At 38.5% G+C, this 15,950-nt stretch overlaps 2 protein-coding genes across 2 annotated transcripts in view; both read right to left on the bottom strand.

Annotated features, from left to right (window-relative positions):
• LOC311096117 (uncharacterized protein) overlaps nucleotides 1-15,950 on the bottom strand; it is a 147,190-nt gene that overhangs the window by 122,295 nt on the left and 8,945 nt on the right. The gene's annotated exons all lie outside the window — the stretch shown is intronic.
• LOC311096131 (uncharacterized protein) overlaps nucleotides 1-15,950 on the bottom strand; it is a 35,822-nt gene that overhangs the window by 13,792 nt on the left and 6,080 nt on the right. The window contains exon 2 of the mRNA XM_084135118.1: nucleotides 3,919-3,998. Within this exon, the coding sequence (XP_083991244.1) occupies nucleotides 3,919-3,988 (70 nt within the window). The 5' untranslated portion in view covers nucleotides 3,989-3,998. The remainder of the gene's footprint in view (nucleotides 1-3,918; nucleotides 3,999-15,950) is intronic.

Below are 15,950 nucleotides of genomic sequence, written 5' to 3'. Positions count from 1 at the left end.
GGAGAGAGGAGACGAGGAGGGATATTGAGAAGTACCCAGTGTGTCTTACCGATACCATTCGTTCATCCCCTCTGGCCTAAAAACCTTTGGCTTTACGCATTTGAAGGCCATTTGACTGCTTTATTTGGGATAACCGGCACCAAAACATCAATCATACAAAATAATAAATGGCTTTTGTAGAGAGGAGCCCTTATTAACGGTAAATGGTCATCATTCAAAATCGCCCCGTAAAATGACTTAATGTGTTTTTACACCAAAGGGGCTCCTTTTCTAGTATTAATGTGTAAGGTAGGGTTGTATTCAAACAAAGAGAAATACTTTACAATTCACTTACTTTATTATTATTTTTTTACCTTTAATGTTAACAGGCAGGCAACGGATTTCACCCTCGCAAAATGTATGAAATTGAACATAATGTAATCACAACTATGTAAACATCCTTTTAAACAAGAAAATTATGTTGATTTAAGAGGCCAATTTCTTTGGCAGTTTATGTTATGTTTGATTTAATCACACCGACATGGGAGGTAATTACTCAACTCAATGCATTATGAAACAACCCAAAGAACACTTGAGGCACTTGTGTGCTGACATAACAGTTTACACTTTAAATACATCACATTTACTTATTCACATAGGCTACAACAATTCATGCATTCATCAGCTTCCAAATAGGGGTAAAGGCAGGCTCCTCTGGTTTATGCTGCCGTTGCCTACAGGCATGGTCTCCTGACCTCCTTCACCCACTTCCTAACAAACTTAGTTGTGTTCCCCAACTCTAGTGGTGGACCCACTAACTTTACGAACATCAAAGAGGACACATTGACAATCTTCAGCTGATTTCTCAGTGGTGAAACAATAGTATTCATCGCTGAAAATCCCCTTTCACACTCAGCGGTGCTCACAGCCAGTGTATCTACTGTGTGTTTAAATTTCAGAAGATCCTCTTTAATTGCCATGTTTGGGTTTTCCTTGTACATTCTAAATGTTTATAATCACATTAAAAGTAGGCTAAATCATGAGATGTTATAGTCTGAGGCACATGTGCCGAATTCTGACCCCCGCCAGATTACTGACACCCACCGGTTTAAAAGAAAGTCAAAACAAAAGACAGTTCACAATCTTGTACATCATTGTCAGTCAGTATCAGCATCAGGAATGAAAAATACACTGGTCAAAGAGTAGTCTGCACATCAAACATATACAGTGTGATGAAATTACATTACAATCATGCATTTAGCAGATACTTTATCCAGAGTGACTTACAGTAGAGGAACAAAAGCAATATATCATAGAACCAACACTAATCATATTCAGGTGGAGGTTTTGCAGCTCATTCCACCTGAGAGGAGCAGAGAGGGTGAAGGGTCTGGAAAATGACTTTGAGAAAGCAACCTCAGATCTATGACCCTCTTCTGCTGTCAATTGCTGAAATGTTCTAACCTAGAAATCTAGATGCACCCTAGCGGCAGCAAAATTTATTTTGCAGCCAGGGCAGTCTAGCAACTCTCAGTTGACTTTCGGAGCTGTAAAAACCTAAATTGGGTCAGGCCAATCACATTGTGTATAGAGTAGGCGGGGCGGGCTTAACATAATGACGACAGAGTTGCGACGGTTCCCTGCTTGAAAACACTGAATGACGGCTGCTGCTGGCGAACAGTCTTTCAAATCGGCTTTGGCCGCGACTCTGGAGGACTTGGAGTTAAGTTTTTCTTTGAGAAAAGAGCATAGAACGGCACTTAAGTCATTCTTAAAAAAAGGAAGATGTGTTCGTAGTTTTGCCGGCCAGATTCAAAAGTTGAATCTATCAACTAACTAACGTTAGCTCCGGTGTTGGGAAAACGCTCTGGTTGGTTGAAGCGCTGTCCTATTGCATGCCGAGGGAATTTGAAAGACAGCCGTTTATCCCGCCCCTCGGATTGAGCCGTGTCTATGGTGAGTTGCCAGACCTAACATCTTGATGTAGGTCTGGCTTGCCAGGCTGGAAATGTTCTTGATTTGTTCCCCACTAGGTGGCCCTTTCATCTGATCGTTTCAGTTGTTGTGGACTGATTGAATTTAACACACTTGATTTTAAGTGATCTCATGTGAACTCTGAATGCTCGACACCTGACAGTTTGCTTTTATCAGCTGTGGGTCATTCAGTTGAGAAACACAAGATCATGTAGTCTTGACTGAAAATGCGTTTCTTATCTCTAAAAGTAAATTTGTACTGATATGTATGAACACATTATGTTCATATTAAGAGTGTAAGTGTATAAACACATAAATTAGCATAAAAATGCACTACTCCCTGACTATGGATTTCCCTCTATTGTGTAAATCTATAGGCCTATATTCACCTTATTTTCGAACGCGGAAGTAAATATGGGTCCAGTTTCCGGTTTTTGTGCGGCACTTCCGTTTCCTCGCTTCTCTGGGCTAACTAACGATATCGATTGCGAAGGATTATGCAGAGTTGACAGCAAAATGTTACACATGGCCTTAGCAGATGAATACAACAAAGAACTAAAGCCCCGCCTCACCCAGGTCGGGTACCGGACCTAGTTGAAAACACTCGTGCATCTAGCTGGCAGATTGCCAAAACTTCGCCGGCGCCTTCAGCACCGCCCTAAACACGGTCGAGCCAACGCTGGACTAAGTTAATATATCTATGGAGGTAGGCTATTTTGTCATGTCAAATGTATTAATAATGTCATCAGAATGCAACCAAAGCACATGATAGCAATAAGTAGATGGCTATAAATAATTATAAATCATACAAAATAAATGCCATGATCATGCCATGATGACTAGATTTTATACAGGGGTTACTATATTTTGTTTCTCCTTGGAGTTTTTATTCAGACTTCGTAGCCCAGCCACTTTTCTGGTATCGGGTGGTCTTCTGTAGCCTAGGTCTTGTGTTCACGAAATGAAAAAAAAAAAAACATACGGTTCTTCAAATTGGCTGCGTGGCATGTCCGTTATTTCGGCTCCCATGTTAACAGGTTATTTAGAGCTTGCACTGCTTGCGTGACGCGCGCGTCTCAGGGAAAACGCGTGCATGCTAGAAATAGAATCGACGCCTATTCTTCACGCGACACGCAAGCGTTTTGGAAGCGTTTCGGAAGCATTTCCAGGCAAAATAGAATAGGAAAATATGTTTGTATGTCATTTTGATATGAATACATATTAATAAATGACATTTTGATGTTTGAATTTAGGTTTTAACATAAATGCAGATATAAATGTAAAAAAAAAAAATATGATCGATTTTCAAATATTGCACCTGTCAATACAGAACGAAATATTCTGTAGCCTATTTTGCCGTCAATACTGCCGACGTTGTCTTTGCTGCTATATATTTATGTTTAACATTAAGTGCCTTCCACAACTCTCTCCCCATATGTCGAATATATCACCAATGAGGCTTATCATGTCACCTAGCAGCAGCAACGCTGCGTCAGACACGTTTCTGGTGTGCAAAGACATAGAAAACGCCACGCAACAGAAACGCCACGCAGCCAGTGTGTCGCCGGTCGTAGGGCGCCTGATTATTAAAATGTCAATGATTTCGATGATTAAAACACTCCTGCTCCAAGTAAATCTTTCTTTTGTGCCAGTTATTATGACAACCTCTAACTGCACAAACAATCCCGGTCTTCCTCGAAGCCATAACGATGAGTTAGTTGTTACGAACAACGCTCGCCAGTGACCGGAAGTGCCTGACCGGAAGTCTCGCACAAAATACCGTCAACTGGCTGCGTCCGTATTTCCGTTAAAAATAAGGTGAATAAGGTCAATATGTTGATCTATGATTAAATATATATATATATATATATTAATATGATTTGATTTTTTTTATTCATTATCTTATATTTATTCCCTCCTCAAAATTCTCACACACTCTTTCTAGGGGAAAGTTTATTCTCTTACCATCAGCTTGACAGACAGCAGTAAAAGTCCAAACCAGAATGAACAGTTGCACTGCATTTACAGCATTCATGGTTTTGATTCTGCAAGAATTTTTTTAAAATAAAGGCACACTATTTAAGATTTGTACCTTAATATAATAATATAATATAATAATAATATAACAGCGGTGAGTGGCGCCCCGCCAAATCTCGCGAGAATCACAACTTAGTGTGTATTACAAAACAACTTAGTGTTTCCTTCACTTTCACTCTATAACAATTTCAGTTTTGTCCTCATTTACAATTATAACAAGCTTAAACAAGCAGCAATCCTCCACAAGAGTCATCAGACGACACTCAACCAACAACAGAAATGATGCATATATTCACCTCAGAACAAACAAGACACAAGATGCAGATGAGAGAAGAAGAATTTCATGCTGTTTATGTACATTCAAGTGCTGCTTAAATAAAAGGATAGTTTCATAATATATATACAGTATATATATATATTTATATATTTATACTTTTTTATGGTGCGTAATTTCTATACTAGGGATGGGACGGTATGAAAATTTTATATCACGATTATAGTGACCAAAATTATCGCGATTATCAATATTATCACGGTGTTGTTAAAACGAGATGAAAGTGTTCAAAAAGAGTTGATGATCGCACAGTGAGAGTGAGATTGCTCGCGCAAAGAGGAAGATGGCCGCTCTACTGCTGGCCGTTGTTTTATTATAATGTGTTTACTTCCACTTTGATTTGTAGCGTGTTTTAGAGTGTTTTCTTTTCCCTTTTAACATTCGCTTTTCAACATGTAGGCTATGTGAAGAGTGTGCTTAACTGAGAGAAAACATCTATAAAAGTCTCGTGGAACTAACGTTACCAGTTCATTTGCACTGTCTTGTATTCTTCATCTGGGCAGACTTCAAACTGACAGACGTTACACCATGTATCACAACGGACGCGCTCTCTCGTTTCATTCAAATACAACTTGCCGTCTTGCGTCTCCGTTTTTAATTGTATTGAAAATTATATCAGAGTTGATTTATTGTTTACAGAGTTTGATAATATTGTTGTGATCATCTTGTCTGAACGATTGTTTTGTACGCTTATTTATAAACAGGTAAGATTTAAAACATTAATCTCAATTCAATGTCCCCATAATTATGTGGTAAAAAAAAAAATCGGTGTAATAAGTGTATAATGATTATATATTATTATCCCTTAAATGTCACTCTTAAGTCTTGTTAGAACTTGTTCGTTCGTCTTTGGCTCAAAGCTGCTGCGAACTTTTCTTTGCGTAAGCTTTTATTTCAAGTGATTGATATAAAATAGTTCAACTTAAAACAACATTTTATGCCCAATTATTTCCCAGACGTAGTTTTGGTATTGAGGTCAAAGTTAACTTGCCTTGCGTTCGCTATACAACAGTTAATGGTCACACAAGACGACTCGTTAGATCTGAAGTTCCCCCCTATTGCAGCGACCTTTCTTGTGCATGTTCTGCTGACAGGGTGACCATCCTCGATTAGCCTAAGTTTCCCTCAGGACTTTTGTTAAAGCCAAAATATGACCACACCTCAGAGTTGGTTCTGAAAAATCTCCCGAGCACGGTCACTGCCTTCCGCAATTCCTTCTTGAATAAAAAAACAAAACAACAACAACATTAAGCGCTGCGCCTGCGTCAGACTGTTGCTGGCTGAACAGGATCTAAAATCGCGATAATCAAACACGGTTTTAATGATAATTAAATTTTAAACGATATTACTAACCGTCAGTACATTTTATCGTGGTTTATAGTGAAACCGGTAATCGTCCCATCCCTATTCTATACAACCTTTACCTTATTTTAATTATTCTCAGGTTAGGTAAAGTAAGTCAAATCTGTCCTAAATAATAAGCATTTAAATTTCCATACTTACAAGATTTAGATCACAGAAGACTTCTCCGTGGTCAGTTCAGCTCAATCTTTAAAACAGAGACGTATGGCAGGCGAGCTTCTTAATTTCAATTATATATATTTTTTTTTATTAAATACAGGTTAACTAGTTTACATAAAAGGTACTAATATATAAAATAAAAATAAAAGTAAATCAAAACCAAATTGTTTACTAGCTTTAATTGTAGGATGTGCAATGGTAAGGCATCTATGAGCGTCTCCCTTCATCTTCTCCTTTCAGCCTTATATACACTTTCTGAATTCTTGAGATCATCATCTTTGGAAATCCCCTGCTAATTCATTAGTCTTTATCCAATCCGGAGTCTTGAACTGTCGTAATTTCCGGAAATTCCTTTCTGACCTGTCTATATAAAGCCTTTCGCTTCTTTGTCCTCCTTCTTTGGACCTTTTCTTTGTTGCATTCTGTGCCTCATCTGCAACACATACGCCGGTAATGCTAGCATTTTTCTTCTTTCTTTAGCAAAGCTCTTTCTAATACATGTTTTGTTCCTCACTATGCTTTTTAATAAATGCTTAAAACATTAAGTGTGGTTTGTTTTTCTTTATAAACCACTTTCTCAGTAAACCATTTTACAAAAATAATTGCAGTGTTTTTCTTTATAAACCATTTTCTTAATAAATCGCTTTACAACAACAACTTTTGGTGTTTTGCTTTATAACAACACTTACAATTACGGTTGACTACAATACATGGGGCCAGGGGCATAGCACCAAATGTTGGGCCCAGGTCACACACTGTAAAACCCAATAAGTTAACTCAACTCAAACTGATTGAGGAAACTAATTGCTTTAAACCGTTTAAGTTTAAAACAAATACATATGAGTATTGTGAACTTATATATATTGAGTCATATTCACTCATACTTTAGTGTTGGTTTAGTCAATTTTGAGTATATGTAACTTTAATATTTTAAGTTCATTCCATTAATTTATACTAACTGGTTTGAGTTCATTTAATAAATCTAATCAAGTCTAGACAACTATATAGCTACTCAAATGATTTTAGTAAACCATGTCAGCTGTGAGTTGTGGGGGATGGTCAGATTGAACTAAATATGCGGGGTTTCCGATGCGTGAGGGAGAACGCTGTGAATAGACCTAAATGTAGGGTAAATGAAGCTGAAAACTTTAAATGTATTTATTTATGTGTTTATTTCATGAGATTTGAAAACTGTAAGAGTATAGGCCTTATACAAAAGTAATTTCTTAATATTTAAAAGAAATTAGACCCCCCCCCCCCAAAAAAAAAAATTTGTAAACCCACCCTCTGGTTTCTAATTTATTTTTAATATTATTTTTATTTTCAACCATAAACATAAACTAGAATAAATTAATTGAATTCAACCTAAATGCTTAGAGCTAAAATAACAAATAGGTTATTCATAACTTATTCGGTTTAAAGGGTAACTAAACCCCTGGTCAGAGCCTGACTCCACCCACTGGCAATATTTGAAAAATGCATAAAAAGTGGGCAGACCCCAGCGGAGATACAGGGGACGAACTGTGAGCGGGGGGGGGGGCGTGCACCTGAGACCTGCTGTCAGACTCTCTAAAATGGAGAGTGACTCGCAGGGTCGCGAGCCGACGTAAAGTACATGCATCTGATGAGTTTTATCGAGTTGATCGCGCGCTCTCTATAGGCATTTTCATATTTTGCCACTATGTGAAAAAATCCAGCAAAATGCGCCGACGCGTTTGTCGACCCCAGAGGATTAACTTTAGCATAACCGTAAACTGTGATTATATACTGTATATGATCACTCACATCAAGACGCCGCTGCGGTGGTGGAGTCGTTGCGGTGGTGGAGCTGTGTGGAGAAGCCCATGTCCACCTCTATTGCGTTTCAAAAGCAATTCCATGTAAAATGCAGGTTTCACTCACGGTCTTCCGGGCCAAGTTCATGCAACCACTGGCGCCTAATTTCCAAGTCTGCTGGAAAGCTATGCAGCCCAGCAGTGCTGTTGCAACCAGCAACACTACACCTAAGTTACGTACCCAGATAGCAGACCAACATTGAATCTACATTGAATCAATGTTAATGTATTAACCAAAAGATCATTGAATCAATGTTGAAATTTAACATTGATTTTTCATCAGGTTTGCACCCTCAAATAATGTTATTTCAACGATGAAAAATCAATCAATATGGTCATAAAATCAATATGATTTCAACCATAATTAAATCACATATTTAACATTGAATCAACATAGAAACAATATAAAATCAATCTTGCTTTATGTACAGCAAGATTCTATGCTAGTTTATCATACTTCATACTGTGCTTGAATTTTTAAATGACTCATTTCAGACAGAGACCATGTACGGTTGCAATTAAATATGTTTTTAATCAAAATGTCATTCAAAGTAAACTACATCCTTCAGTTTACAAGTAAATATATTTATTTATGCCCCCAAAACTGAACAGGAAATATCACATTCAGAAAAAAATTGCATTTCGTGGTGACAAAGACAAAAACAGCACAGTAGGCCTACTATGGTAAGAAAGAATGAAACATTACTCTGATAAATTTTTCAAATTCAATTTTATTTAGCACATTTAGAACAGACCAAAATGCTTTACAGAAGAACAACATTAAACAATATAGCATGCATTAAAAAATAAAACAAGATATAACATGCATTATAAAATAAAAAAAGATATAACATGCATTATAAAATAAAACAAAAACAAGAGCAACATAGCTGAGAAAACCATAAAACAAAAGAACCATAACAGAAATCAGAACTCAGCTATGAATTAATAAATAAAAAAAAAGCTTTATTATTTGAATACAAAAAATATATTACCCATCGTACACGTCGTCTTCCATTTGCGTGCCCAAAGAACTCCCGCTTCTTTGCACTTTTTTTAACTTCAGGGTTAGTTCGCCCTAGAATGAAAATGAACAATTTACCCACGGCGTTTGGTAAAAGACAAATTGAAATTCAATATATTATTAGGGAAAATCCCGGCCGTTGGTTTGTGTTCATGTTACTAATAGGCCTACATTTAACATAGCAGTTAATTCCGACTCACCCAGGAAAAGCAAACAAGTTGTAAGAAATATAGATAAATACAATTGAGAAATGAAAGATTAGAGATTTAAGATCAACTTACCTCTAAAAATCACTTTGTCGTTGCCCGAATGCTTCGTCTGTCTGTTTCGCGCTTGAAATCTGTTATGCCGCGCTTGAAATCTGTTGACCGTTATGCAGCGCTTTGATCTGATTGGTTGGCAACCAATGTTAGGATTGTCTCTAGGCAACCAGTGGAGAAATTTAAGCTGACCAAAAATCAACATTGATTCAACGTTCGTCTTTTCAACAATGAAAAACATTGAATTATCAACATTGATTCAATATTATTTTAACATTGAATTTTCAACATTGTTCCAATATTATTTTAGCATTGATATTTCAACATTGATCCAATATTATTTAGCATTGAATTTTCAACCTCAACCAAAATGATGATTCTGATGGAATTTCAACATTTAATCAATGTCACCTTGCTATCTGGGTACCCTCCTGACCACTGTACTAAATACAGATAAATCTATGCTAGCTCATCCAAGGGCGTGGTAGCTCGTACCAAGGGAGGGCGTGGTGAGCTGGAACCTGCTTATGTCACACAGTACCGCTTACGTCACGCAGTACCGCAACATCCAATAGGAAAATTCAACTGCAGTAGCCACCGTTCAACCTGAAGAGGGCAGCACTCAGACGTTTTTACACCATATATTGTAGAATTAAAACACTTTATACCCAAATGTCAAAAAAGTTACTCGAATCAATGAACAGCACTAATAAAGCCCCATTCTTACAGATCATTAAAGTGTGTATGTCAGGTTAATTTTTTTTTTTAGATAAACACAAAATAGTTAGGGGAAATACACGTTTGACAAGTTGATGTATTTTTTTTAATGTTTTTCGATACCTAAAGGCAGAATATAAGATGAAAAAGTTCGTTATTTTCAGTACTCGCTTAAAACTGCTCCTCCCCTCAAACGAATCGCTTCACGTCATAAGAGGGAGACGCCTCCCCAGTTCAGAGTTGAGGAGAAGTTTGTGAGTTGTGTTGATAATTGTACGAGTGATAGAGCGAGAGAATTAGTGATTAGGACATTTATTTATTTAGTTAGTTAGTTATTTAAGTTAGTTAGTTATTTATTTAAGTTAGTTAGTTATTTAAGTTAGTTAGTTAGGTATACGCAGGCGTATTTTCACGATGGTGAATTACTGCGTTTGTGCTGGGTGCAAAAACACCGTTAAAACCGGTCACAGAGTCCACTTTTTCCCAAAAAGCAGGTCTGTGTTCCGTGCCTGGGTCAAGTTTGTTCGGACCAAACGCGCTGATTTCAGTGCTGCTTCCGTATCCAAGTCTTCGGTCATTTGTAGCGCCCATTTCACTGAGAAGGACTACGCTGTTGGAGATCTCATGGGTTATAAAATGGGATTTAAAACCCGAATGAGACTGGTAGCTGACGCGGTGCCTACGGTGTATGCTACTGTAACGTTAGTAGAAGAGGTCGACGAGGGACAGCGAGCTGGTCAACAACGAGCCGGACGGTCGAATGCCCTGATGAAGCGGAAAGTGCTCACTGTAAGTCTAGTAATAAGATAATTGCGTGGTTTATGTGAAAACACGATTTGATGTCAAAAATACGTATGGCCTTACTCTTATAAATACTCATTTGATTGTAGCAATTGCCTAGCTAACGTTAGCGTTGTGATCATAGTCAGCAACCTTATAACCCACTAAATGTCATTTTAAGACTATCATTGTTATCATATAAATGTTTTTATAGAGTGATAAAAGTCAAAATGGTCAATAAATTAGAAGTTAAGGTACTTTGCCTTTGTATGAGCCATTACTGTTTTGCAGATAATGCAAAGGCAGAATGCAGTAACTTCCGAATAAGGGTCAAAGGTCAAGTTTGAGCTCAATTTTTTTTATGTAGATAAATATATTCATTATGACAACTACTTGGAAAATTTTCAGTGTCCTACCTATCATACAATTGGCTGGACAACAAGAAAACTTTAAAGTCATTTTTCTCAGTTTCACACTCTGGTGAGTTAAGGTCTTTTGCCTTTGTAGGGCAGTATTGTTGACTGCTTTATTTCCTTCAGCTTTTGGAAGATGCAGCGGGACCGTCACGGATGGATGCACCCACAGTCAGCCATACAGTGGATGTTGACCCAGAACCAGAGGTAGACCCAGATGCCTATTACCCACCAGCATCTGTCCATCACAGTGGCTCACAGTGCAACATTAGACCTTTGCGACGTTCAGCAGGTAGGATATAATTGGTCTTATATCTGAGGTTGACTTGTCACTGTGGCGCTATTTAACGCAGAGTTAGTTTCTAGTTGGCGAACCCACTCTAGAGTGTGTAACCCAGGCTGTCATATTGGTTTGGTTGTGTCTTTTTATAATGCAAGGCCTTCATTCAATCACAGCTGTTCAGGTAAGGCCAAAGATGGTCAGTGTGGGGACACAGACAGTAACACCAAAAGTCAAGACCACTTCAACCCCTCTGCCCAGTCCTGTTCAAAGTGACGATGAGACCAGCTCTCTCATAGACAGCGACCATGATATGTCATGGATGCCAGAGGAGGAGGAGGAGATGATGAGTGACTCATCACTGCCACAGGAGTCTAACCCAGAACTCAAGTAAGGCAATTAGACTACTTTGGTTTTAGATTTTGACTGTCAAGAAATTCTGTTGTGGTTCGAAGGTTCTGTGAATGTGTGCTTTAAGTATAGTTGTTGAGCATTTTTGCCTTTATTGTGATAGGACAGTTAGAGAATAACAGGAATGAGTTTGTTTTTCAGCATGGCTGATAAGTTTATTGTCTGTGAAAGCCAGTTGATGTCCCTATTCACAATTTGCCCTGCATGTTGTGGGGAAAGCAAGGGTAGCATGAACCAGAAGGAGGGAACTTTTATCAAAATAAAGCAAGTAAGATGATGTTTGTAAATTCCACTGTTTATACAATTTAAATAAACCGTATAGTTTTTAGTGAAATTGAGTTATATATTTCAAGGTGTAATTGTGACTCCTAACATAGTTGTACTTTTTTTCTTTTTTTTTTTTTTTGCATTCTATACATCTAGGTCTGTGCAACATGTGGCTATGAGCGTTATTGGCAGAATCAGCCCATGTTGCATAGAAATATGCCTGTTTGCAACCTTCTTCTCAGTGGGGCCATACATTTTTCGGGTTGTATGGCCACACAAACGCTGAGGATGCTGACACTGTTTGGTCTTCAGTGCATCAGTGCGAGGACTTTCTTCCGCCACCAGCACCTCTACACAATCCCAGTCGTTATGCAGGCCTGGCAGAATGAACAGACAGGGGTCATTAGGGAACTAAAGGAGATGGGCGGCGGACTGGCAATCTCTGGTGACTGCAGGTAAATGCACTGTTGGCATCATCTAAGATGGAAAATGTTTACATTGCAACTCATTAATTCAATTTTTAACATTCTTAGGTCAGATTCCCCTGGGCATTGTGCAAAGTATGGCACTTACTCCTTGATAGAGGAGAGAACAAACAAGATCATAGATCTTCAGCTTGTCCAGGTGAGTATTATGCTATAAAAAAAAATTTTTCAGTTCCACTACCAGATTTCAAGTGTTACACTGTCTGTGACATGTTACAGAGCTCTGAGGTCCCAAACAGCACCTGGTGTGAGCTTGAGGGTCTGAAGCGCAGCATGGTTTTTTTAAAGAAACAGAACCTACATGTGTCAACCCTCACCACAGACAGACATCGGCAGGTAAAGTTGTATATTTATAGTAATACAATGTCTGTAGTATTTTCACATTTAGACAAACTCCTGACAGACTGACACAACCACAAATAGTTATTCGAGCCTTGGTAGAGGTGCACTTTTTGAGTGAGTCATTAGTTTTTATTTCTGTATTTGAGGGGTTGTGTCTTTCTACACAGATTGCCAAGTGGGTGCGAGAGGAGCTGTGTTCTGAAGGAACAAAACATTTCTTTGATGTCTGGCATGTTGGAAAAAGTATGTATCCTGTTGTTGGTAGCCTTTTATAAAGTTAAGTCTTGTAAATACATTTCCATCAATACTTTGTTTTGGTTCTGAAACAGGTCTAGGGAAGGCTTTGGATGCTGCCGCTAAAGAAAGGCACTGTGAGGACCTGAAGCTGTGGAAGCCAGCCATTGTCAACCACCTGTACTGGACTGCTGCTTCAACTCCTGATGGAGATCCAGATGTGATGAAGGCCAAATGGCAAAGCCTGGTGAACCATGTTCAGGACATTCATGAACATGACACCCCTGCATTTCCCTGCTGTTCACACCCACCTCTGGAGGGGGAACAGCGAAACAAGCAGTGGCTAGAACCAGGTACACCATCAGTATGTTAAAGAATGCAATAATGCTCTGATATTCAAGGTCGTGGTTTATGCTTGGTATATTTTGCTACAGGTGTACTCCAGCTATAACATATTTGTATGGTTTTGGTAAATGTTAAGAAAGAAATTATACTGCTATTCCTCATCTGTGTGTACAGTCAAAGAACATGTAGTAATATCAGTAAAACATGTCCATGCAGGCTCAACAGTAGCAACGAAATTGGAGAGTGTGACTACTAGGGCAGCACTACTGAAGGATATACGGCAGCTATCCCCACAGTACCAGACATACTCGTTGGAGGCATTTCACTCCCTCATCCTCCACTTTGCACCCAAACACACTGGGTTTTCATATCTTGGAATGTACAGTAGGTGTGCAATGGAATAACCTGTGTCGTTATTTCATCATTCTAGACATGTCAGTCTCATACTGTTTTTTTTTTTGCTTTTCTTCAGGCTTTTTTTGGCAGCTCTTCATTACAACTACAATAGTAGTCGAGAGGTTGCGCGGACGGCTGACGGTGAGGAGTGCTATGCTGTGAGCTACCCAAGGTTCCGTAAAGGTGGCTGGGTTGTGCGCCCCATCAAGCAGCAGCCTTCATATGGTTAGCAGTTTCAATCAGTTCTGTCATATTGTGAGATGTACTTGTTTTAGTGCATGAGTCATTGGTAATGTTACTGAATATACATGTTTTTCTATAACCCAGGTTATGCATCAGCACTCATGGAATCTCTCCAAGACAGGTACTCTAGATCACCAAAGGCTCTACAAGAGTGCAGTGCTGCCTTGGGTTCTGATGCACCTGCTCCCCTCTCCAGATCTGGCCACATAATTTCAAAGGAGGAGGCAGTTAGTCTTCACCTAGCTCAACAATCACGCTTTAGCAAAAGCCATTAGATTTTATAATTAATTTACTAATTATTATCTTGATTGTATAAATGTTTGTTTTTATTGTTACACAATCTTGCTTACTGCATTCTTCTGGGTAATCTCCCTATTTCCACCATCTCTAATACAGTACTGTGATTTTGCAAAGTTGACCAATTTTAAAAATCTTGCTGTTTGAATAACATGTGTTTATAGTTATGATCCATGACAACGTCAAGAGTGGGTATGTATTGTGGATTCTTTTTTATACTTTCGAACTTTTTTTGGTGTGCTGTTCTCAACCCTTGTTTCTGTGTAACTCAACTGAGTTTGTCTGTGTGTGCACTAATCCTGTCTGCATGCTGCATGTTTTGGTTTTGTCTACTTTTGTTTGCACGTAATTGTTGGTGCCTAATTGTGGGTAACTGTGGGTAGTGCCTTATTACCTTTCTGTGTTTCACATATTATTGTATCTGCTTTCTGTTTATGCACTGTGGTGTGTGTGTGTAAAGTTTGTCTCTGGGTACTAATCCTGTTTGCATGCTGCATGTTTTGGTTTTGTCTACTTTTGTTTATTTCATAACCTTCTGTCAATAAACACATTTTCTGTAAATAGAATTGTCTTCTGTGTAGTGTGTTTTTTTTTAATCCTGACTGCCAGTATGGTTTATTTTATGCATGTCAAATGTAGGACGAGTAGTAGGCTAAGTAAGCCTTGCTATACAGTACGAGTCATACTATATGACAGCTTGTGATAAGAATTATTTTTTATTAATATTCACCCAAAGGAGGCCAATCAAAACCTTTGTATGTTCCACCTTCTTGAAACTGTCTTCTGATGTCTGAAACAACACAAGAAGGCAAGGGCCTCCGGATGTGCCTCCCCAGAATGCCATAGGCCCAACGTACCACCTGTCTATATGCTGTGTAGCGGTATTGCCTAAGGATAGGGGGATGTAACAGTTTAACTGGATATGGATAACTGAATTGTTTTATTATAATGCAGTTGCAGAACCACTTATTATTGTGGTTCACTAGACAAATTTTCTGATGAAAATGAAACTGTTCATAAAAAAATGTAAATGTGTAAACGTACTCATGACTGCTAGCCTCTAGAGGTCCATGTTCCTGCCTGAAGTTCAAGTAGGCAATCTTGAGAACAAAGGGGTTCAGACAGCATGCCTCAAAACTAGGGTGTTGTGTGAGGCATGTTATATGATCTGGCAGAGGGGTAAGCTGTTCAACCAGGGCCCAGAATGCACCCACCTCTCTGCAGCACATGCTCTCTACAGCTGAGGCCATGGGCTGGCATTGCCCACATAGACACCTATGAATCAAAACGATAAATATTTTTTTGCTCAATTTTTTATTAATATTTATTAATAATAATGAGATTAAGTAATTGTGTAAGCATAATGTTTTGTTTTATTGAGAGTGTACACAAATATAAGTAAACACTTTGCAGTTTGAATGATGTCCTGAACAAAATGACGGAGAATGTTTTTATGTTTCCACTGTTCGATCGCGTCCGCGCCTATCTCTTTCTCTCTCTCACACTCACACTCACACACACCCACCAACCAACCAACATATTCCAGCATTGCAATCTTGACATCGCAGCCTGTTCATTATAGCCACGGAGCTTCAGAGCTGAGGCGGAGCTACAGATTTGGCGTCCCTAAATAACCCGCGTGACTAACAGTAGTTCCGCATTAATTCATTTGCACGCGAGTTTTATTTATTTTTATACCGTGTATTCTCAGTGTATATTCATGCACCGTACCGTTTCGGTTCAATGCTTTTACATGTACCGTTCCACCTCTAAGTT

Source organism: Abramis brama, assembly GCF_963993115.1.
Source record: "Abramis brama genome assembly, chromosome: 14".
NCBI lineage: Eukaryota > Metazoa > Chordata > Actinopteri > Cypriniformes > Leuciscidae > Abramis > Abramis brama.
This window is presented reverse-complemented; position numbering and strand designations above follow the sequence as displayed.